Below are 20,303 nucleotides of genomic sequence, written 5' to 3'. Positions count from 1 at the left end.
TACTTTGATAATAGTTACTATTTTGAGAAGCATCAGACATTAAGATTTCTTCATGTTGTTTTACAGACAAGTTTCTTAAACATTGTTCCCACAAGTTTCTTTGTTCATCTGTTTTAAATCTCATGATAAAAGAACCCTGATCTCTTAAACCAGACCAGGATATTGTTAGTAGGTGAGAATTTGTTGGATAATCATTTTCTTCTAGGGTTGAAGTTAGGGTTGAAGCATTTTTGCTTGGGTTGATATAAGTTATGTTGGCGATAAATATTCTTCCTTTTAATTCGAGTTTCGACAAGGTATTTTGATTATAGTTTGCATTTTTCTTTTTGGCTAGATTAATTGAAGATTTCTTTTGGGTTGTTATGATTTCTTTGAAGAAAAAGATGATTTTTTCAAAGAGGTAAACAAAAAATTCTTTTTCTGTGTCTGAGTCTCTAACCCCTAATTTTGAGTGGAATAATAAGTCACCAAAGGATTTTAGTTCATAGCCTCTCCAGTCGGCTACTCTTGTATAGAGATCAGCCAATACTTTGACGTTTTCAGATTTTCTATGGGCATCATTGATATCTCTAGCGGTGCCCTTTAAGGCTTCTAAACCACTTGTTACTTCTGAGTAAGTTGGCCAAGCAGGATCTGAATGTTTTAAAATGCCTTCCAATAGGAGAGGGTATTTCAACAATCTTTGAATCGGTTTAATTAGGAAACTTTGCAATTCGTATGAAGCGTTAATTAAAGAGGAGGATTTTTGCAAGTTTTCTTGTTGGTCGTTTATGAGTTCAATTGCAGCAGGCTGACCTATTGACCAAGGTTCGTAGGCCTTGAATGGAATAGAGGAGGCATAAAGGAATATTGCACCGATTCTTTGATATTTTGCAGGTGCTAGAGAATTTGCTTCGATTCCTACTAATAATCTTCTTTGGAAGTCTAGGATTTCATTTAGGTTTGGGAATAATAGATGCAAGGATTCTGAGGTTATCAAGTCTGCGTGTAGTAGTTGATTTCTGTAATTGACTAGGATTTCTAGGTCAAAGATGTATTTTCTCTCAGTTTCTATTAGTTCTAGGATGATTCTTGATCTTGAGTCATTGATGTTTTTTGATGAGTTTAGATTTTTGAGGATGATGTCCTTTTTCTCCGAATCGGATAGAGAAAAGTTTGGGTTTAGGTCTAGGACTTTGTTAATTGAGTTGATGACAGTTAGTAGGTCGTCAGTATTTTCAGAAAAGACGTTTGAGATGGTGAACAAGTTTTCAGCTTTCAAGTCTAGGAACATTTGGCAGGCAGATAGGAAGTCATAGACACTTCTTTTACAAATTTTGATATCATCGGCGGATACTATAGGCAAAGGATGGTCAGGTTTGATAGAATTGAAGATGAGACACAAGGGGGCACCTTGTTGGAATAGTTTCCAGATTTGAGTGACAGGATCACAGCTTATTGTAGCAGGGAGAATTCCAGCAGCAAAGGTTGTTAGGTTGTGGTTGATTGACTGGATTGTAAAGTCTAGAGGGCTTGATTGTTGGGAGTTGATTGTGTTAATTGTTGTTGCAGAGTTTATTGTGATTGAGTTTGTGATTGAGTTGGTGTTGGTGTTGGTGTTGGTGTTGGTGTTGGTTAAGGAGCTGGAGGAGAAGTTTGAGTAGGAAGAGTTTGTTGATTTCCTGAGGGAGTCTCTGTTGTGTTGAGAGGCAGTTATAGCATCAGCTTGTTTATCACTTGAGTATTCTGCGGTTGAGTAGGCTAGATTTAGGTAAGGTTTTAGGCCATTGACCTTTTCCAATCTTTTTCGTAGAGTTATACAGATGTGGAAGAGAGAGTTTTCAGAGCTGGCTTTTTGGTTCATGATTAGGCTAGCAGCACCAATGGGGCCTGAGGGGGATATCTTAGATATATTTATGGTTGAAGCTGAGTTTGAGTTGGAACTTGTGAGGCCCTTTGCACCAGAGCTGACTCTAGAGGATAGTGATTTGTGGGAGGACATTGCTGGAGAGATATGATATGGGGGAGATATAGTATAGATTTAGTTATGGATTGGTGATTGGTGATTGGGAATTGGGAATTGGGAATTGGGAATTGGGAATTATGAATTATGAATTGAGGATTAAGGATTGAGGATTGTTGGTAATATTTGGTGATTAATGTTGAAATAGATAAGTAGGAAAAAAAACAAGAAAAAAACAGCCGATTGTTGGAAAAAATAAGAAGAAGATTATCAAATGATAATTAACAACAATACATATGATTTTCCAACCAAAAAACCAAAAAAAAACAGAAAAAATGGAAACCAAAAAAAAAAAGGATTTGGAGAGAAAGATCAGGAAGAAAGGGTTAGGGAACAGGTATGAGGAAGTGGGATTAGGAGATAGAGTGAGATATAAGAGGAAGAGTTAAGTAAGAGTGGAAGTAATTTGGGATAAGTTGCAAACAAAGACAAGCAGTATAAGTGAGAAAGTGAGTGAGTGGGAGTGAGTATATAATGAATATGTCTTTTGTAATTTTAATTTTAATTGTACTTGGTTTGTAACTCTGTGATGTATTAAGTAGTGATTAATAGTTAGTGGATATTATAGTACGATGGTAATGATTTGATAATAGGTTGATAATGTGATAATAAGACAATATGATAATGTGTTGGTTATCTGGTATTTGATTGTTTTGACAATTAATTGAAGATAAAATCAATAGAGAACGAAAGGAAATAAGGTTTAGATCCAGTGAGCTCTAAAGAAGAAACAAAAAGTAATGGATAAATCAGTGAGAGTGAGGAATGAAGAAGAAAATGGAATTGGATCGCTGGGAGATCAGAGGGAAGTGAACCAGGGTGAATAAGGCCCCAGTGAACTTTGCAGTTGCAGTAAACTGTAGTAATGGAGATCAATGAGGATGTTGTGTTGATGGAGACGATCTTGGTGGTAATTGAAGGATGCTGTCAATTATGCTGCTGGTTATATTGGCCTAAGCGTGGAGCTGGATGCTGCCGATAGTGGATAGACAACAAATGCCAATTGGACACAGCGCCGGCGAAACTCTCCAAGAACAGATCCAGGTGTGAGGCAGGAAGCAGAAGCACCACAAGCACCGGAAGCAGCACCAGCAGAAAGGTGCCACCTCCAACACCGCAGGCCGCGCCCTTGCACAAGGCACCGCCACATAGCGTCCTGAATAGAGAGCTCTGGTGGTGCGCAGTGTTGCGTGGCCACGTGCTATACTTATGTCAGCAGCACACGGCATGGCTGGAGAGCTGCGTGTGCAGGCATTGTCCATCCGTGCATTTTTCTGCCTCAAACGGGCGTTTTTTGTGTGGGCGCGCAATTTTTTCCCGGGGTGTTACCCGCACGGCTACATTTGGCAATACTATCCCTTGTGCATATGTAAACAGTCTTGGCACCTGTGTGTGCACATGAGTGATATCCAGAGTAGTATCCAGTGCGTTTGACCACCTTATCTTGTGTGTGACCTGCGTTGAGACGCGGCGATCGGGGGAGAGAGATAAGCGGAGCAAGCAGCTGAGGGCCCAAAGCGCGAGGGCCGCGAGCAGCAGCGGAGGAGCCGACGGAGCTGCACCAGAGTCTCAGAGCACAGAAGAGGAAGCAGCTGCACTGGGGATTTGTGCTCCAGACGCAGCTCATCGGGTTGCGGCGACGGGCCAATGGTGGCTCTGCAGGCTCTTCAGGCTCTGCACCGACAATCAAATCACAGTGCTCGATTAGCTGCTTCCAAAAACACCCAAACCATAATCCTCCTCTAACTGCTCCAGACCCACTGTCTCTGCCATCTTCGTTATCTTCCTCTGTTCTTGCTTGTCCTCGTCCTCGTCCTCGTTCTCTTATATATATCCTTTTCAACCTCTTGTTCATTATTCCTTTAGCTTGCTCAAGTTAATCTTTTTAGTATCTGCTGTCTCTGAAATAATATACCATTACCACTCTCCGGCTTCACACCATCCTACTTTATTGCTACTCTTCCCAACCTGTTTCCAGCTCTTTCAAATTTTAATTCCAATTCTAATTCCAATTTTTTCATCCCAGTTCTTCTATTCTTGCTCTTTTATCCTAATTTGGTTCTCCCATTGCAATCCTCTTCTTGTCTCATTATTAACTAATCAACCAAAAAAGAATTATATTGCTCTTATATATCAGTTGTTTTTTCATTTGCCTATCATGTCAACTGTAACCACGAATAAGCAATTAATAAATAGTAACAACAACGAAAACAACAACAATAACAATAATAAAATTAATCCCAAAATTAATCCCAAAATTAAAAATAATACTATCAATAATACCTCTTCCTCTTCTTTGCAAATTAACTCAAATATTAAACCCAAAAAACACAAGTCAAGAAATGGCTGTATCACTTGCAAAAAAAAGAGATTAAAATGTGATGAATCAAAACCTCATTGCTTAAATTGCCAAAAGAAAAACTTGGTCTGTGGCGGCTACTCCAAAAATTTTAAATGGAAACCCTTCCATGAATCAATATCAACCATAAACAATTACTCAAACAACTCAAAAATAAATAAAAACAACAACATCCTTAACAGAAAATCCGCAATAGACCCTTTAATCCTCAAAAATGCATTAGAAGCTGCCACCATCTCTCTAACCGGAAAAACTTATAAAGAAATTGAACAAATTAATAACAACTTAAACTCTGATCTATCAAGAAATTCTTCAAATGTCAACTCTCACGATACTTCCAAAAACTTATCATCTAAAATTACAATTAATAATAACAACAACAATAACAACAACAATAATACAATTAAAATAAAAAATAAAAAAATTGACGTCAATATAAAATCCAAAAGTAATGATCAAAATCCACAAATTTTAGATACTCAAAATAATCAAAATAATCAAAATAATCAAAATACAGTACTCAATCAAAATGCACTGCTTGATCAAAACACAATACTCAATCAAAATACAATTCCTGACCCAAACTCATTCTCAACTATAATGAAAGCATTCACTGATTTCGATGTAATCCTATCCCCATCCACCTTCGATTTATCCTCAATAGACCCGAACACTCCAAAGGATTTAAACAACATCAGAGACATCAAAATTGTTCCAATAGATGATATAATCAACAATAATCCTTCAAATAACAATATCAATAACAATAATAATATCAATAACATCAATTCAAATAACAACAACAGTATATCCTTTCCAAGCTCAATCTTACACGCTAATGACTTCACCTCCTCTCCATTTCCCATCTTCAACCACCAAAATAACGATATATCCATAGACCAAATAATGCAACTACAAAGATCAAACTCTGACGACTCAAATATATCAAACAGCCCAAATTCAACCGAAAGCCAATTCAATAGTAGCATAGAAAATTATAATAACAACAGCAACAACAACATCATCATCAACAATAATAACAATAACAACAACAGCAACAACTCAAATAACGACGAAATTATAGACCTAACCCCATTTTACCAGTCAACCACCAATAATATCTCCAACAATAATCCCAATGCTAACCCTAACCTTAACACTAACACCAACATCTTCGTCAACAAAAACAACAACTTTCTTAACCAAAACAACTTCTTCAACCAAAATACAATGCCTAATGTTAACGCCTTTCCCTTTTTCTCAATTCCTGACGACAACCTCCAGATTTTTCAGTCCTTAGACAGATACACCTGTGGTATAATGTCAATGAAAAATGGTCCTAATGAAAATCCCTGGAGAGAGATAATGTTTCCCCTAGCTAGAAACTATCCCGTCGTCTTCAATGCTTTAGCTTCTTTGACCTTATTCCATATTGCAAGAGGAAACCCTCAACTAAGAAACAAAGGCATAGCTTATATGAAACAATCCATAATGGATCTCGCTAACGGTTTAAGTGAAAACTCAATACCACCAGATGTCGCTCTAGCTACCTGTATAACTTTGGCTAATAGCGAATCCTGGGATAGACACATAAGTACTGGTATAACCCATTTAAAAGGCGCTAAAACTATGATCATTCAAGTCTTGAGAATTTTCCAAAAAAATAATTATAAAATCGAAAATACTCAACACATATACGACGACGATGATGACGATGACGATAACGATAACAACGCTATTAATAACAATAACAATGACGATGATGATAACGACAGTAATGATAACGATAATGATAATAAAAATATTAACAACAATAATAAAAACAAAAATAATTATAAAAATAAAAATATCAATGAAAATCAAGAACAAAAACAAATTCAAAAAAGAATTCCTCCAGGCTTACAATTCCTATTCAACGGTTGGGTCTATTTTGATGTTTTGGCTAGAATGACCTCTTCTAGTTGTGATGGCGATGATTTATCATTCACCATGCATGACACTGATAACGATAACGCTCTCATTGAAGAAATAACTGTTATTGACCAAGATTCCTCAAATGATACAATACATAGGAAAAAAAGAAATTCCGGCTCTAGTGCCAGAGATTATTTCAAAACAATATCTTTAAAAGGTGGCGACGATATTGATCCATTATTAGGCTGTGCTCAAACATTATTCCCTATTATTGGAAGAGTCGCAACATTAATATCTCAGGTTAGAAAACAAAAGCAAAATACTCTACAAATAGTTTCAACAGCTTCTAATCTCAAAAAGAGTCTCGAATTATGGACTCCTGTTCCTTCTATTTCAATGACTCAAGTTAAAGATCCCAATTGGGACATTGCTTCTTGTATCGCTACAGCAGAAGCTTATAGGTACTCAGCTTTGCTATATCTACATCAAGCTGTTCCAGAAATACCATCGTTATCATCGCATGAATTGGCTGAAAAGGTTTTGATGTTATTAGCATCCATACCAACATCTTCAAGGACTTGTACCACTCATATTTTCCCATTATTAGTTTCCTCGTGCGAGGGTTTACCTGGTCAAGAAAGAGAATGGGTAAAATCAAGATGGGAATTACTTTCCAATAGAATGTGGATCGGTAACGTTGATAGATCATTAGAAGTTGTCAAAGAAGTTTGGTTAAGAAAAGATATAATGAAAAAAAGAAAACAAGAGGAACAAATGTTGAAAGAAAGAGAACTTCAGCTCAATAATCAAAAAAATACAGAAAATAATTTTGATGGACATGATATTTTAGCTAACAAAATTGCATCAATTGCTGCTGCTGCTCAGGGAATAGTTAGAAATCAAATCTCAACCGATAACGATAATAATATTAAAAGCTGGACTCATTGGAGCACAGTAATGAGAGAATGGGGTTGGGAAGTTTTGTTAGCATGATTTTTTTTATCTTTAAAAAGACTTTTTATTATTTTGTTATATATTTTTCATTTTTTTTTTTTTTAATTTCTATTTTTCGGTGAACTTCTCTACCTTACTTCAGTTTCAACTGTTAAATTTTATATAGCTTTCTTTTTTGGTTTCAATTATGTGTATTTAGTTTTTTTGATTTTATTTTTCTTGCTAAAGCATACCAAACAAACATTTCTACATTTATAATATTTTATAACTTATAACACTTTAGAATATCTCATATACTTTTATAATACTATAAACTAATTCTTTCTAGGTTTTGCAATGCCATCATGAACAAAATAGTAGACTATTGTGCTATCGTCATTCACCATCCCCAAGATTATTCTATTTGGTCTGGATGCAATCCTCTCGCTGATCTTTATCTGCTCAAAGCAATCATCTAAGAACTTCATTGTGATCTTATCGTCCATATCAACAGGCAAGATATACTCATATTCTTCTCTTCCATCAGAACCCACAGAAGAGTCCTTTTCTGCCTCTTGTAGCTTCGAGAATTTAAAATTCAACGAGTCACTAGATGAACTGGAAAAGTCTGAGGGAGGAAGAGCCTTCAAAACAAAGCATTTCGAGTCGCTCACCACTATTGGAACCTCCTTGGCGTTGCTCCAGAGGTTGTAGTAGACTAAGTTCTGTTTGACCTGGTTAGATAGAACACTCATTACTTCGTTATCTTGCACCAGCTCTGATCTCAGATCAAACAGTTTCTGCTTAAGTGAATAGTTTGCGAAGAACGGATCAGCTAGCAAAAGACCCATTCTCTGCTTCTTGTTTCTTCTCGTGAGCCTTCTGCTCGAAAATGGTTTATTTTGCAGATCCAGGATAATTAAATAATGAAATAGGCATGTATTGCACACATATTGACTCAATGGGCTCATGTTTCAACGAAATCATATCGAAGAGGTCTCTCAGCTCTTTTTTCAAATTGGAACAGTTCAAAAACCATCCCCTACCCAAAATCATCTCCTTTGATGCCTTTGGCACATTGTACACTCCAATAAAGCCCTCAGTAACTCAGTATTATGAGATAGCTTCCTTACCTTACTATAACTATCACAAACCCTTAGCGCAATTGAATAAGGATTTTGGTGTTTATTTCAAATATTTATATAAAAAGTATCCAAACTACGGGAAATACTCAAATATTGTTAACGATTATAAAAATGAATTTAATCTCAACAGCGTCGAGCATGAAAACGATGAGGAATTGAAAATGGAGTTTGAGCATGCTGATTACTGGTGGGCCTACTTGATAAGAAAATTATTCGAGCCTTATGTTGTTTCAAATAAATTTTTAAATCATTTATTGAACGATCTAACTTTTAACGCTTATAGCACATTTGACGACTTGAAGTACATATCGAGAAAATTAAAGGATATTGATTTAAATAACTACAATAATGAAATTGGTAATATGGAAAAAATGAAAACAAAGGATAATAAAATAATATTTGTTGTGATAAGCAATGGCGATCCAAGAGTAAAATTAATACTAGATTCTTTAAAGTTATCTTATAAACCTAACCAAAACCACAATTCTCAATCTTTTTTCAATGAAAATTTTGTCTTTATTTCCTATGATATCGATTTATTCAAGCCTGATAAAAAATTTTTTGATTATGTTTTGAAATCATTGATTTCTAAGGGGCTTATCATCAATTATGACAACAATAACATTGAAAACCTGCAAATTTTATTGAAAAGTTGTTGGCATATCGGTGATGAATATGGCAAAGATGTTCTTGGAGCTAAAAATGCAGGCTGGAACGCAATATTGGTGGATAGAAGAAATAATTTCGGTTTTTTTTCAAAGAGAAACGTTTTTCCTAAGGAAAAATTGGATTTAATTGATCAAAAAAGTACGATGTCTTTGGCAACAATGGATGAATCCCAAACCAATTTTAAACTGGACTTAATTGATGAAAAACTTGTCATTACAGAAGATAAAACGATTATTGTAAAAGATTTATGGCAACTTGGGAGAGTATTCAATATTTAAGTTTTTTGTTTCTTTTGTGTTTTTTTTTTACTTTCGATTTTTTGATTTTCAATAGATACTAATTGATTTTGGATATAATTTTAATCAATTTTTAAAATTATAATTACTGATTCGAAGCCAATTATATGAAAGTGGTTTTTAAATTATCTATATGAAACTAACCCTAGCCCTATTTAACTTTAAAAAAAAAATTACAATAGCGGTATTTTGACTATATTATCATAGTTTATAGTATTAACTTAACCAATAGTTTTTTCGGTTAAGTAAAGATCGTATTTTTCTTTCAAGATTTTCATGATTGGATCATTAATTCTTGGGGAATACGGGGCAACTAAACCAACATCACTAATAGTACCATCTAAAACTAAAAGAGTGGCAACAGCACATGGAACACCAACAGTTTTAGCCATTGATGAGTAACCACCTGGGACACCATAATCAACTAAAGTGGAAGTTCTAGTTTCAGTTTTACCATCAGCCCATTCAATACCAAATTTATGTTGTAAAACAACTAAATCTCTTTCACCTTCTTCATATTGCATTAATTTTTCTAAGGTAGCACATAAGGTATCTAAAGGATTCTTTCTTGGAATAATAGGTTCTTTTGAGAATAAACCTAACCATTTGAAACCATTAAGAATTCTTTCCTTTTCAGATTCAGATGGGAATGTGGCTTTTGATTCAATAGCAGCAATTAAGTCAGCAGTTTCAGTGGATTCAATTTTCAAAATGGCAGCTAAAGCTTTATTCCATGGAATTGCGGAAGACAATTCTGGAATTTCGTCTTCTTTTAAGAAACCAATATCAACTAATACTTTAACAAATTCTGGGAAACCTTGATATCTTAAAGTACCTCTGATAACAGTTTCAGCTTCAGGAATATGATATAATTCTTTGTAAGCAGTTGAATCTCTGTTTGGGTAAGCAACAAGAGCATAACCTGGGTAAATGAAATAAGGTTTAGCACTAGCCATCAATTCTTCACTGGTAATTGATTCAATTTTACCATCTTTCCAATATTGAGCAGAGTTTCTTAACGCTAATAAGACACCTCTTGAAGACCAGGAAAATTTATAACCCAATGGATTGTCGGAATCTTCTGGAGCTGGCAAACCACCACAGTAAGATAAGAAAGATTTGATTTTACCACCGGCTTTGTGAACTTCATCAATGGTTTTAACAGCATACAAATGATCTAAACCAGGATCTAAACCAATTTCATTCATAACAGTAATACCGGCGGCTTCGATTTCTGGCAATAAGTCTTTTAAAGCTTGAGAGATATAAGAAGTGGTTACAACATTTGTCTTATTTTTGATTGCAGATTTGACAACCAAAGCATGGAAAATATAAGGAATTAAAGAGATGACAACATCGACTTTGGCCACCGCAGCATCTAAAGCAGCAGAATCAGTGACATCTAAAGAAATAGCCTTAGCAGTTTCACCAGCAAGAGCTTTAGCAGCTTCAAGATGACGACAAGCGACGGTGACTTCGACGCCTGGAGTAGTTGATAAGACATCAACGGTTGGTTTTGCAACAAAACCAGAACCTAAAAGAAGAACTTGTTTAGCCATAATTACAATGCAAAGTGATGAGTTCCAATAACGAGAATCTGGAAAGATTTAATATAAAAATATAAGAAGTAAAAACAACTACAATTTGAAAAGAGTAAAGAAATGAAGTTGGTGAAAAAGTGCTCAACATCCAAAGTCGAGATTTCCGAAAACAGAAGCCAATAGCCCGGTTAGTGCCGAAAGAAACATTCTCAAGGTCGGAACTCGCAAAATGACTCACTATCGGTCGTTCTGAAAACTTTCAGATTTGGAAACTCCCGCTCCTGCTGCTTCTGCTGCTTTTGTGTAGCGTTGGAGAATAAAAACATAAAAAAATATAAAAATATAAAACAGTAGATTAATGAAAAACCAATATATAAACAATACAACAACGAATGCAATACAACTACGGATGCAATTCCACCAGGCGTGCTATCTTCGGTGGTTAACAGAGAACACAATCAACACAGATGCAGCAAGAGTTATCAATGCTGCTGGCAACAAAAGCTCATTGGGCACCCCAGTTATATAATGAATATCTGAACGAGTCTGCTTGGTTTGTTTTTTAAGTTTTTTCTCCTTTTCTTTTATCCTGTCCATTTTGACCAACTCTTCAGCTTCTTTCATTCTATTTCTTTCCTTCATTTGTTTTGAACTCTTCATTTTTTGAGAGTTGTCGATTTTGCTGCCATCACCTGTTGAATAGCTTTTCAAAATTCTTTCCACAGAGTCATTGGGGTCATGGATAAAAATATCTGCCTTTTCTTTACCAGAATTTTTATTTATAACAACACAATCAATTAAATCTTGATCAGTTGTAATTGAGATCAAATCATTTTCATCATCAAGATAAGAAATCGCATATTTTTTCTTTCCTCCAATCATTGTAAACTCCTTTTCAAAGATCTTTTGATTAATTAAGTTTCTCAATTCCAAAATACCATCTTTGGGTTTAAATGTTATTCTTGATGCTCTGCCCAATGGGGATTTGAATTTGAAGGAAAATGTTGTTTCTTCTTCCCTTGCAATCGATAATGAACCCAGACCAGCTGAATTTTTCAATTTGAGATCAAGAAATTCATCTGGCAAAAGTTGGTTATTATCGATCTTATTTAACTTATTTTCTAGTTTATTGAGATTAGCACTTGAATTGTTATTGCTGTTGATTCTTGAAATTGAATCTTCGGGTCTAACCTCACTAGATAATAAATTGAATTGATCTAACTCGTTTTGAGAAATTTTTGGCATTGTTAGTGAAGGTGGTTCATAATAACTTGTATCTATGTAGCTATCTGAATGCATTGAATCTGTATCATCTAATGAGGTCCAAAATTTATTCCAAACTGGACCACCGCCAACTTGATTTGGATTATCATTGTTAGTATTGTCATAGCTATTCATATTCATATTCGTATTTTCTTGAGAGTAATCATCAGGAGTTTGGATTGTTTTAATTTGATTCAAAGTTGCATATGTCAATTTTAAGACTTCAACAATTCCAATAATCTCATTATCCTCTATAACAGGCAAATTCAAATAACGACCTTCAAACATTTGTCTCAATGCTTGATGAATAGTCATATCCTTTGATGCACAATCAGGTTGAGGAGTCATAACTCGTACCACACTGCAAGTCTTTGGATCCAAACCAGCAGCTATTACTCTTAGTACAACATCCTTCGAGGTAAAGATTCCAGATACCTCATTATTATTCAAATCCTTTACTAATACAGCAGTGGTTCTCTTTTGAACCATAAGTAAAGCAGCCTCATAGACATTGGATTTAATGTTAACATAAACAGGCAAAGTTGTCATATCATCTAATACGCTTTCTAAAGTTGGACCATTCATGATTTGTTTTAAGCTTTCAAAATATTGAATTACTTGCAAAGGCTGTTGTTGTAGACCAATTTCAGCATTGACATTACTTAAGGCATCGTATAATTTTTTAGATGAGTTGTATACTTTTTCTAATCTTTCCATAGCTTCGTTGTAGCATTTTGTTATATCCAATACACCAACAATTTGATTTGATTTGTCTAGAATTGGCAAATGTCTGAAACCCTTTTGAACCATTAAATTCAAAGCATCTGAAGCTAGAGTATCACTGGATGCACACATTGGACTCTTTGTCATTATTTGATCAATTGTGATAACTTGGGCATTAAGACCCTTCCCAACAACTCTAAAGGCTAAATCTTTTGCAGTAAAAATTCCCAATAAATGGTTGTTTTCATCAACCACTAATATGCAGTTTTCTCGCTTTGAGGCCATCAATTGAGCAACCTCATAAACAGTTGCAAAAGGCTTTGAAATAACAGGATCGTTTGGTCTTAGAGACAGAACTGTGCCAGGAGCACCCTTTGACTGTTTTCTAGAGTTTCTGGAGGCAACATGTTCTTTGCGTTTTTTGGATAGCTCGCTATCAATTCTTCTTCTAATGGCTTCATCTCTCTTGGACTGTCTCTTTCTTGACTCAGAGAGATTGTTTGATTCTGCGTGGGACGATAAAGTGGAGGAGATGGCTGAAGCAGGTCTGCCAGACCTTCTGGAGGTGTTTCGAGAGGAGGACAACGACATAAAAACAAGCAAAGATGTTTTTGGACAAGGCGAGGGTCAGTAGCAGTGCAATGTAGAGCTGGTGTGTTGTTTGGGGAGCACCAGGACAATAAGACAGAGAGATGAGAAGGGCTATTTGCTGACAGAGCAGTGGAAACTTAATCAGGAATTCTGGATTTGTTTACAAAAGTTCCAATTTCAGTTGGCGGACAGAACCATATATGTAATATATGTACAGAGCTTAGAGTTGGCGAGAATATAGACTAGATACAGGACTACACAACACTGGAGAACACTAGCTGGCCTTCTGGTGCTTGATGGTTATGTCTGGATAGCTGCTGGTTCTTTTAGTGATTCTGGTGATGGGATGGTCGCCTCCTCGATTGGCTGAGGCACCATAGGCCTCATCAGCACCAACTCTGGCAAACTCAATGGTTCTTCTGGTTCTAACAACCTTCAATCGATCCAACACAGCGTTGCTCAACTCTGGAATGACGTGCTGCATTGTTATGGACAAGATCCTGACAGTTTCAGTGCTCAAGTAGATCACCAAGTCCTGGTGCTCACGCAGCTCTCCAAGCTTCCAGGGCTCACAGAGTTGGAACAAGTTGTTGCTTCGACTCAATATCCTTATGAAGTTATTGGTTACTGAATGCAAGTTGAAATTCTCCATCGATTTGCCAATGTTTTTGGCCAATTGGTTCAATTCGTCTTGTAGTTGCTTGATTTCCTCAATCACAGACTTGTCAAACAATGGAAATTCTTCCATTTTGATTCTGCTAAGATTCATCTTGCCATATCTTTCCAATGCCCTCTGGATGTCGAAATTGGAACCACAAGACCTCATCAACAAATTTGAATATTTACTAATCAATTTTTCTCTTGAATCAAACAATCTTTCTTCAGTAAAGTCCCCATCATGTTCTAAAACCGACGTTTCACTTAAAAAAAACCGAACAGGATCAATCCCATAATACTTGATAATATCAATGGGATCAACAACATTGCCAATTGATTTTGACATTTTGATACCATTTGATAACCAATGCCCATGGATGATAACCTGCTGAGGAAGCGTTATATTGGCGGCTTTTAAAAACCCAATCCAGTAAATACAGTGGAATCTGATAATATCCTTTCCAATTAGATGAATTGCAGGCCATTTACTTTTAAATTTTTTTGATGGATATGCTGCGCCAGTTAAATAACTGAGCAATGCATCGAACCAGACATAAATCGTTTGAGATGGATCATTTGGTACAGGAATTCCCCATTGTAGTCTTGATGAAGGTCTTGAAATACTCAAATCATCTAATTTCCCCATTTTTTTCAATTCACTAATTAATTCATCTTGCCTTGAACGTGGAATGATAAAATCGTGTTTCTTTTCAAGAATTTTTAAAATGTCTTTGTAAAACTCGCTCAATTTGAAGTAGTAATTAATCTCTTTTTCAAATGTAACCTCCTTGCCTGTCTCCTTTGATAGCATCATCTTCCTTTGAGTCTGGATGTTAATTTTTTCCTCGATTGCATTCTCTGGATAAAATGTTTCATCAGATATTGAATACCAACCAGAATGTTCACCCTTGTATATATATTTTTTCTTTAATAATAAATTCCAAAAAAATTTAACAGTATCATAATGATCACTGTCGGTAGTTCTTATAAATCGATCATATTTAACATTAGCAGCATCAGCCAAGTTTTTAAAAGTCAAAGATAATTCATCAACAAATTTCTTTGGATTATCATATCCCTTTTCTATTGAAGCGATTTGGACTTTGAAACCATGTTCGTCAGTTCCAGTTGTAAAATACGATTGTTTACCTGACAATAATTCCCATCGGTTTCTAATATCACATAGTAGCATTGAATATAAATGGCCTAAATGTGGTTCAGCATTAACATAAAAAATTGGAGTTGTTATGTAAAGGGGCGATGGAATTTTCTCTTCAATTTTCTTTTCGATTTTCTGAGTATTGGTGACAGTATTAATCGATTTATTATTGTATATGGAATTATTGTGGAAACCTCTAATTGTATAGGCTATTTCTGGATTCTTATTGAAATTGCGATTGATATTCTTAAACGAATGAGTAAGAATGCCTTTGTTGATTATGCTCATTTTGTTAAACATTTTGCACTTTTAAAGAAGCTTTCTTCAGCAGTTGAGTAAAAGTTTATAGAACGAAAGAAATGATTTGAAAACAAAGTTAACAATAAATCGGATGTGGAATTTTCTTTCGGAAATCAGTCATTTCAAAACCAATTGTTGAATGCAAAGAAAATAAGAAAGCTACAAAGAATAAATAGTCCTAGAAGAGATCAAAATTGTTCTTGCATTATTCTATATAAAAAATGTGTATAAAACAGAGGAAATGAGAAGCAAAATAAAACACTATTAGAAAAGACATTTCATACACAGATGGATATGATGAAGATAAAAAAATAACAATATATAAAACAAGACAAGCAGTTAACCAAGAACCATTGCTACGAGAATCAAAAACAAGATAACCATCAACACCACCAAGAAACAAAACTGTTTGCCTCTAGATCTCTTTTGGTAATAGCTGGCTTTTCTCAATTCTCTGTGGGCATCTTGAACATTGTCACTGTATGTGTAAAGATTTGCTTCAATATTGTCGAGAACAATGCCTTGTTCTTGAATTATGTTGCTTAAATCATTGAATATCTCATTTAGCTCAGTGATTCCACTTTCGATGGTTTGGATTTCGTTTTCTCTCTCAATGATCAAGTTTTGCTGATGAATGAACTCATGTCTGTTGATGGGATCCACCTCGACTATTATCTGATCATTCTGGTCAAGGTTATTATGGTCGTTGTTGTTTTCGCCCTCAAGAACACTGATTTGTGATGATGGAGTTTCCTCTAGAGTGGACTTCATCTGTTTATTTAGTATCTTTGATAGGCTTGAGAAATTTTTTTGGTTTTTTTGGAACAGCTCTAGCGAGTTTTTAATCTCATTCAATATTTTTTCCCTCTTGAATAGCTGTGATTTGTTCAAATAGAATTCATTTTCGCTACTTATATTGGCTAGTCTTTTCTTGTAGTTGTTAAGCTCAAAGAACTTGTTTGTTGATTGATCAATCAACTCAACGAGCCTGTTCTCGATGGATACCAGATTTTTGTTGTTTTTTGTGAAATCATCTTTTCTGGAGTCCAAAGTGGCAATGAACTTCTCAATCGAGAGGTTGTTGTTGTTGATATCGAAGATTAAGTTGGAGATGTCTTCCACCAACTTGTCGAAGCTGGCGTCGTGCTCGTCGTGGTATTGCTGATTGTTGGCAGCCTGGTGTTGGCCTTCCAAGTCCTGGGAGAAGGAGGAGTCTCTGAAGGACATTTTATAGCAGCAGAAGTGGTTTGTAGATGGATGGAAAGAAGATAAAGAGAGAGATAAAGAGATGGAAGGATAAGAAAGCACATTCTGAGCCTTATCGGATAGAGCATCAGATGACAGCGTTGGCGAAGTTCTTTTTCCTCTGCTTCTTCTGCTTCTTCTGCTCTTCTCAGGCTCGTAAGACTACTGTGCTGTTGTTGGTTTTGCAATGTGGTTCTGGAAACACCTTCTTCTTATCGTGGGTTTAGCTGTTGCTGTTCTTTCTTCTCTCCCCCAACACCAGCACCATCCACCAGCCAATGCTCACAGCAATGCTTACAGCAATGATCTCCAGCAAGAAAGTGCTGGACCTGAGCTCTTCCAGTCTCCTGAGCTTGTCAATCCTCCATTGATAGTGTCTTCAGCCAAGTTGATTCCTGGATTGTTGCCAAAGGTCCCCAGAATCAAGCCCAATCCTTATCCCATCGACGATATCTTGAAACTCTCAAAACAGCTAATCTCTTCATGTTCCTCAAATTCTTTTATTTTGATAAACCAACCTGGTTTGACACTAACTGACTTGAAAAACTATGACAATGTTCCTAATTTGATATCCTACTTGGACTCCTTTTCGACTGTTCTAACCTTTCCTTTTGCTGAATCGCCTTCAACTGATTTTTTCAATAAAAAAATATCAAACTACATCATTAGAAATTGCAATGCTGAGATCATTCACGTTAATCAAGACGATGGTGATGATGATGATTCTGTTCCACATTATATTGATACAAGAACAAAAATCATTTTAATCAATTTCTCAAAATTGCCTACAAACAATTATCATTTGCGAAATTTCAGACTACAAGAAAATGATTTAATATTAAAGAAAATTATAAGAAAACTACCTACTCCATACCATTCAATTTTTCTAACTTCATTAAATACAACAACTGTCGATGAAAACTCTTTTGAATTTTTCACTAAATTTTTAAGAAACAACAACGACAACAACGACAACAACAACAACAACAACAATAATAATAATGATAATAATAATAAGCAAAATAATAAAATTAAAGATAATATTAATCAATATCAATTACTTAAAAATTTTAAAAATTTTAAAAAAATCAGTGATAAGTTTTTAGATATCTTCCCTGATATAACATTAAAAGATGAAAGATTTCAAGAAGTTGAAAAAAATGATAAAATTAATTACGAAATGTCAAAACCAACCTTTAAACCTAAAAATATCTTGGAATCAATTAAAAATGATAGAAAAAATGATAGAAAAAAGGAAATCCACTTATTAAATAAAGACTTCTTGATTGAAAATGAAAATTTTATATTAATCTTGCTACTAACTATCGCTTTATCCATTTTTTTCCATTTCATCTCAACTATATTTAAATTTTTCAAATCAAAACAAAAAAAAAGATTTGATATTAATAAAGGCAAAATATTATAATCATAAATATAAATACTATAAATAAGTGATGTCAACTCCACCAATTTTATGAGTTAAATCAAAAATTAAATGAAAGGAAAAACAAACGTCAAAAGATTTCATACATAGCAACACAAGTAAATAGTTCAATAAATAACCCACTAAATAGATAAAAAAAAAAACGCTAAATAGATACTCAAATAAATATTCAAAGTCAATGCATAAAAAGAAAAACAAAGTAGAAATGAAGAATGAAAAAAAATAAATACAAATATAAATATTAAACACGAAATAAGAAACCTTTCTCCAATCATAAATAAAAAGTATGTTGTTTTTAAAATTATTTTCAAAGCATTGAAAAATAAGAATTTTTAATTCTATATTCAACTATTTTATTCAAAACATTTTTTGAAACCTTTTTTTTCTTTCTAGATCTTAAAATATTGAATCTATTTTTCAATATTAATTTTTTCAATGATTCACTATCAATTAAAATTTTTTCCAAGTTTTTTAATTGATTTAATTGATTATAATTAATTTTCCTAATTTTATTGCCTCTTAGATTTAATTTTTTTAATTTTTCAAATACGTTGATATCTTGAACTGTTTGAATATAATTATTGCTTAAGTCCAACATTTCTAAATCTAGAATATGATTTTTGTTTAAACTAATTACATCGTCAATTGATTTGATATTATTGTTTGATAAATTTAATTTTTTCAAATTACTGTTGTGTAATTTAAAGAAAAAAACATATCTTATAGGAAAGTCATCAAAGAGTGAAATGCCACCAAAATGATTACCACTAAGATTTAAAGATTCTAACTTGGTTAATGAGGATAAATCGATTCTAAATAAATCGCAAAATTTAATATCTAAATGAGTCAATTTTTTCAAGTTATTGAATGGAAATTTATGCTCATTTGAAAAAGGTAAAGTGTTGAAAAATTGTGGAGATTCGCTGATATTAAATGATTTTAAATTTATCAATTCATTTATACAGGAAACTGAATCTATTAATCTTTGAGTATTATAATCATGAGTCATATGTGTACTGTTTTCTGTATCATCTTCTGTGTTTATTATATCAGACTCCGTATGATTAAGGAGTGAATTGTCGGCCAAAACATTGTTCATTCTATTGGTATGATTGAAAAAATTTGGGTCTAAAAAACCAAATAAATATGATTGATTCTCAAAAGATAATGGCTCCCATTCCTCTTCATGTTCATGTTCATGTTCATGTTCATGTTCATGTTCTTCTTCGGATAAATATGGCACAATTGATCTGGCCAAATTCAAGTTGTGTAAAGAATTTGCTAAATGAGATAAATTTTCAAATTTATCAAATCTGTTAAAGGATAGGTTTAATGTCTTTAGCTCAAGTAAATTATCTAAATTTTCGATTTTCAGTAATGAATTATGGCACATATTTAAAGAATTTAAATGGACTAAATTATCCAAGTTTTGAATTTTATTAATAAAATTATAGGATAAATTTAAATCTTGCAAAAAAATTAAAGTGTTGATGTTTTTTTGAATTGATTCTAAACTGTTTAATGATAGATTTAAATATTTTAGATATCTAAAAGTACGAAATGAAATGCTGTTTAATTCAATGAGATCTCTAGCGTGTGCCTTAATATCCAAGGCAATTATGCTGTGTAGAGGATTAGTTAGAACATGTTTGTAAATCTCAATTACTGAATCATCACCTAATTGCATGAATAAAGAAGACAAGAAAATTTTAAAGGTTTTTAATGAGAGATTTGAAAAATTGATTGATTTTTGAATTAACAATGTATTTAAGAGTTGCGGATGCGTTGTAGAAGTAAGGAAAATATTTAAATTTTTGATACAATTGAAGAAGCGTAGGAAATAATTAATTAATAAGGAAAGATCCTTTAAATGAAGTATCAAAAATTTGTGGAAAAAACCATGTTGATACGCAAAATAAATTGAACGACCAGTTATTCTACTGCAATTGAAGATATCAAATGGTCGCAGGTCATTATGAAGGACCACATCGTTGAACAAAACACCAAAAGCTTCAGATGATAGCGAATAATTAGAATGAAGCGATAGTAGAAGTAATTGGGC

The 20,303-nt window shown here is 34.0% G+C and overlaps 10 protein-coding genes across 10 annotated transcripts; 3 read left to right on the top strand and 7 right to left on the bottom strand.

The window, feature by feature from the left end:
* Positions 1 to 13: 13 nt before the first annotated feature.
* Positions 14 to 1,981, bottom strand: ASCRUDRAFT_32583 (Rho family guanine nucleotide exchange factor CDC24; the record flags this gene model as incomplete). The annotated part of the gene is made up of 1 exon (XM_020190372.1): positions 14 to 1,981. A coding segment is annotated over one exon (1,968 nt), but the record flags the coding sequence as incomplete, so codon positions are not given.
* A 2,344-nt stretch (positions 1,982 to 4,325) lies between these two features.
* ASCRUDRAFT_18501 (Zn(II)2Cys6 transcription factor) lies at positions 4,326 to 7,262 on the top strand (the record flags this gene model as incomplete). The annotated part of the gene is made up of 4 exons (XM_020189539.1): positions 4,326 to 4,790; positions 5,043 to 5,343; positions 5,446 to 6,135; positions 6,226 to 7,262. Coding segments are annotated over 4 exons (2,493 nt in total), but the record flags the coding sequence as incomplete, so codon positions are not given.
* Positions 7,263 to 7,297: 35 nt separating this feature from the next.
* On the bottom strand, positions 7,298 to 8,256 carry SEN15 (Sen15p). The gene has a single exon (XM_020192784.1). It carries the CDS (start codon positions 8,177 to 8,179, stop codon positions 7,544 to 7,546), a length of 636 nt encoding a protein of 211 aa, XP_020048580.1. The 5' UTR covers positions 8,180 to 8,256; the 3' UTR covers positions 7,298 to 7,543.
* Positions 8,254 to 9,300, top strand: DPI35 (Dpi35p; the record flags this gene model as incomplete). The annotated part of the gene is made up of 2 exons (XM_020189619.2): positions 8,254 to 8,448; positions 8,521 to 9,300. Coding segments are annotated over 2 exons (975 nt in total), but the record flags the coding sequence as incomplete, so codon positions are not given.
* Positions 9,301 to 9,539: 239 nt separating this feature from the next.
* On the bottom strand, positions 9,540 to 10,877 carry LYS9 (saccharopine dehydrogenase (NADP+, L-glutamate-forming); the record flags this gene model as incomplete). The annotated part of the gene is made up of 1 exon (XM_020191570.1): positions 9,540 to 10,877. The coding sequence occupies one exon, from the start codon at positions 10,875 to 10,877 to the stop codon at positions 9,540 to 9,542; it is 1,338 nt and encodes a 445-aa protein (XP_020048578.1).
* A 426-nt stretch (positions 10,878 to 11,303) lies between these two features.
* On the bottom strand, positions 11,304 to 13,334 carry ASCRUDRAFT_17097 (CBS-domain-containing protein; the record flags this gene model as incomplete). Its single annotated transcript, XM_020189466.1, has 3 exons — positions 11,304 to 11,435; positions 11,583 to 11,877; positions 11,974 to 13,334. Coding segments are annotated over 3 exons (1,788 nt in total), but the record flags the coding sequence as incomplete, so codon positions are not given.
* Positions 13,335 to 13,710: 376 nt separating this feature from the next.
* MSM1 (methionine--tRNA ligase MSM1) lies at positions 13,711 to 15,594 on the bottom strand (the record flags this gene model as incomplete). The annotated part of the gene is made up of 2 exons (XM_020195048.1): positions 15,447 to 15,594; positions 13,711 to 15,365 (listed from the first exon to the last, which is right to left on the bottom strand). The coding sequence occupies exons 1-2, from the start codon at positions 15,550 to 15,552 to the stop codon at positions 13,711 to 13,713; spliced, it is 1,761 nt and encodes a 586-aa protein (XP_020048576.1). The 5' UTR covers positions 15,553 to 15,594.
* A 138-nt stretch (positions 15,595 to 15,732) lies between these two features.
* On the bottom strand, positions 15,733 to 16,462 carry PEP12 (SNAP receptor PEP12). Its single transcript, XM_020192783.1, has one exon. It carries the CDS (start codon positions 16,321 to 16,323, stop codon positions 15,892 to 15,894), a length of 432 nt encoding a protein of 143 aa, XP_020048575.1. The 5' UTR covers positions 16,324 to 16,462; the 3' UTR covers positions 15,733 to 15,891.
* A 522-nt stretch (positions 16,463 to 16,984) lies between these two features.
* On the top strand, positions 16,985 to 18,223 carry BIG1 (Big1p; the record flags this gene model as incomplete). The annotated part of the gene is made up of 1 exon (XM_020191563.1): positions 16,985 to 18,223. The coding sequence occupies one exon, from the start codon at positions 16,985 to 16,987 to the stop codon at positions 18,221 to 18,223; it is 1,239 nt and encodes a 412-aa protein (XP_020048574.1).
* Positions 18,224 to 18,548: 325 nt separating this feature from the next.
* On the bottom strand, positions 18,549 to 19,634 carry ASCRUDRAFT_69083 (L domain-like protein; the record flags this gene model as incomplete). The annotated part of the gene is made up of 1 exon (XM_020191628.1): positions 18,549 to 19,634. The coding sequence occupies one exon, from the start codon at positions 19,632 to 19,634 to the stop codon at positions 18,549 to 18,551; it is 1,086 nt and encodes a 361-aa protein (XP_020048573.1).
* Between the last annotated feature and the right edge of the window lie 669 nt (positions 19,635 to 20,303).

The sequence above is a fragment of the Ascoidea rubescens genome (assembly GCF_001661345.1).
Source record: "Ascoidea rubescens DSM 1968 unplaced genomic scaffold ASCRUscaffold_3, whole genome shotgun sequence".
Classification (NCBI taxonomy): domain Eukaryota; kingdom Fungi; phylum Ascomycota; class Saccharomycetes; order Ascoideales; family Ascoideaceae; genus Ascoidea; species Ascoidea rubescens.
Note: the sequence above shows the minus strand (reverse complement) of the source record. Positions and strands in the feature narration are given on the sequence as shown.

Bases quoted from the DNA above. Each gene is read 5' to 3' on its own strand.
- SEN15 (XM_020192784.1), bottom strand. From the start codon at position 8,179: ATGAGCCCATTGAGTCAATATGTGTGCAATACATGCCTATTTCATTAT.
- PEP12 (XM_020192783.1), bottom strand. From the start codon at position 16,323: ATGAAGTCCACTCTAGAGGAAACTCCATCATCACAAATCAGTGTTCTT.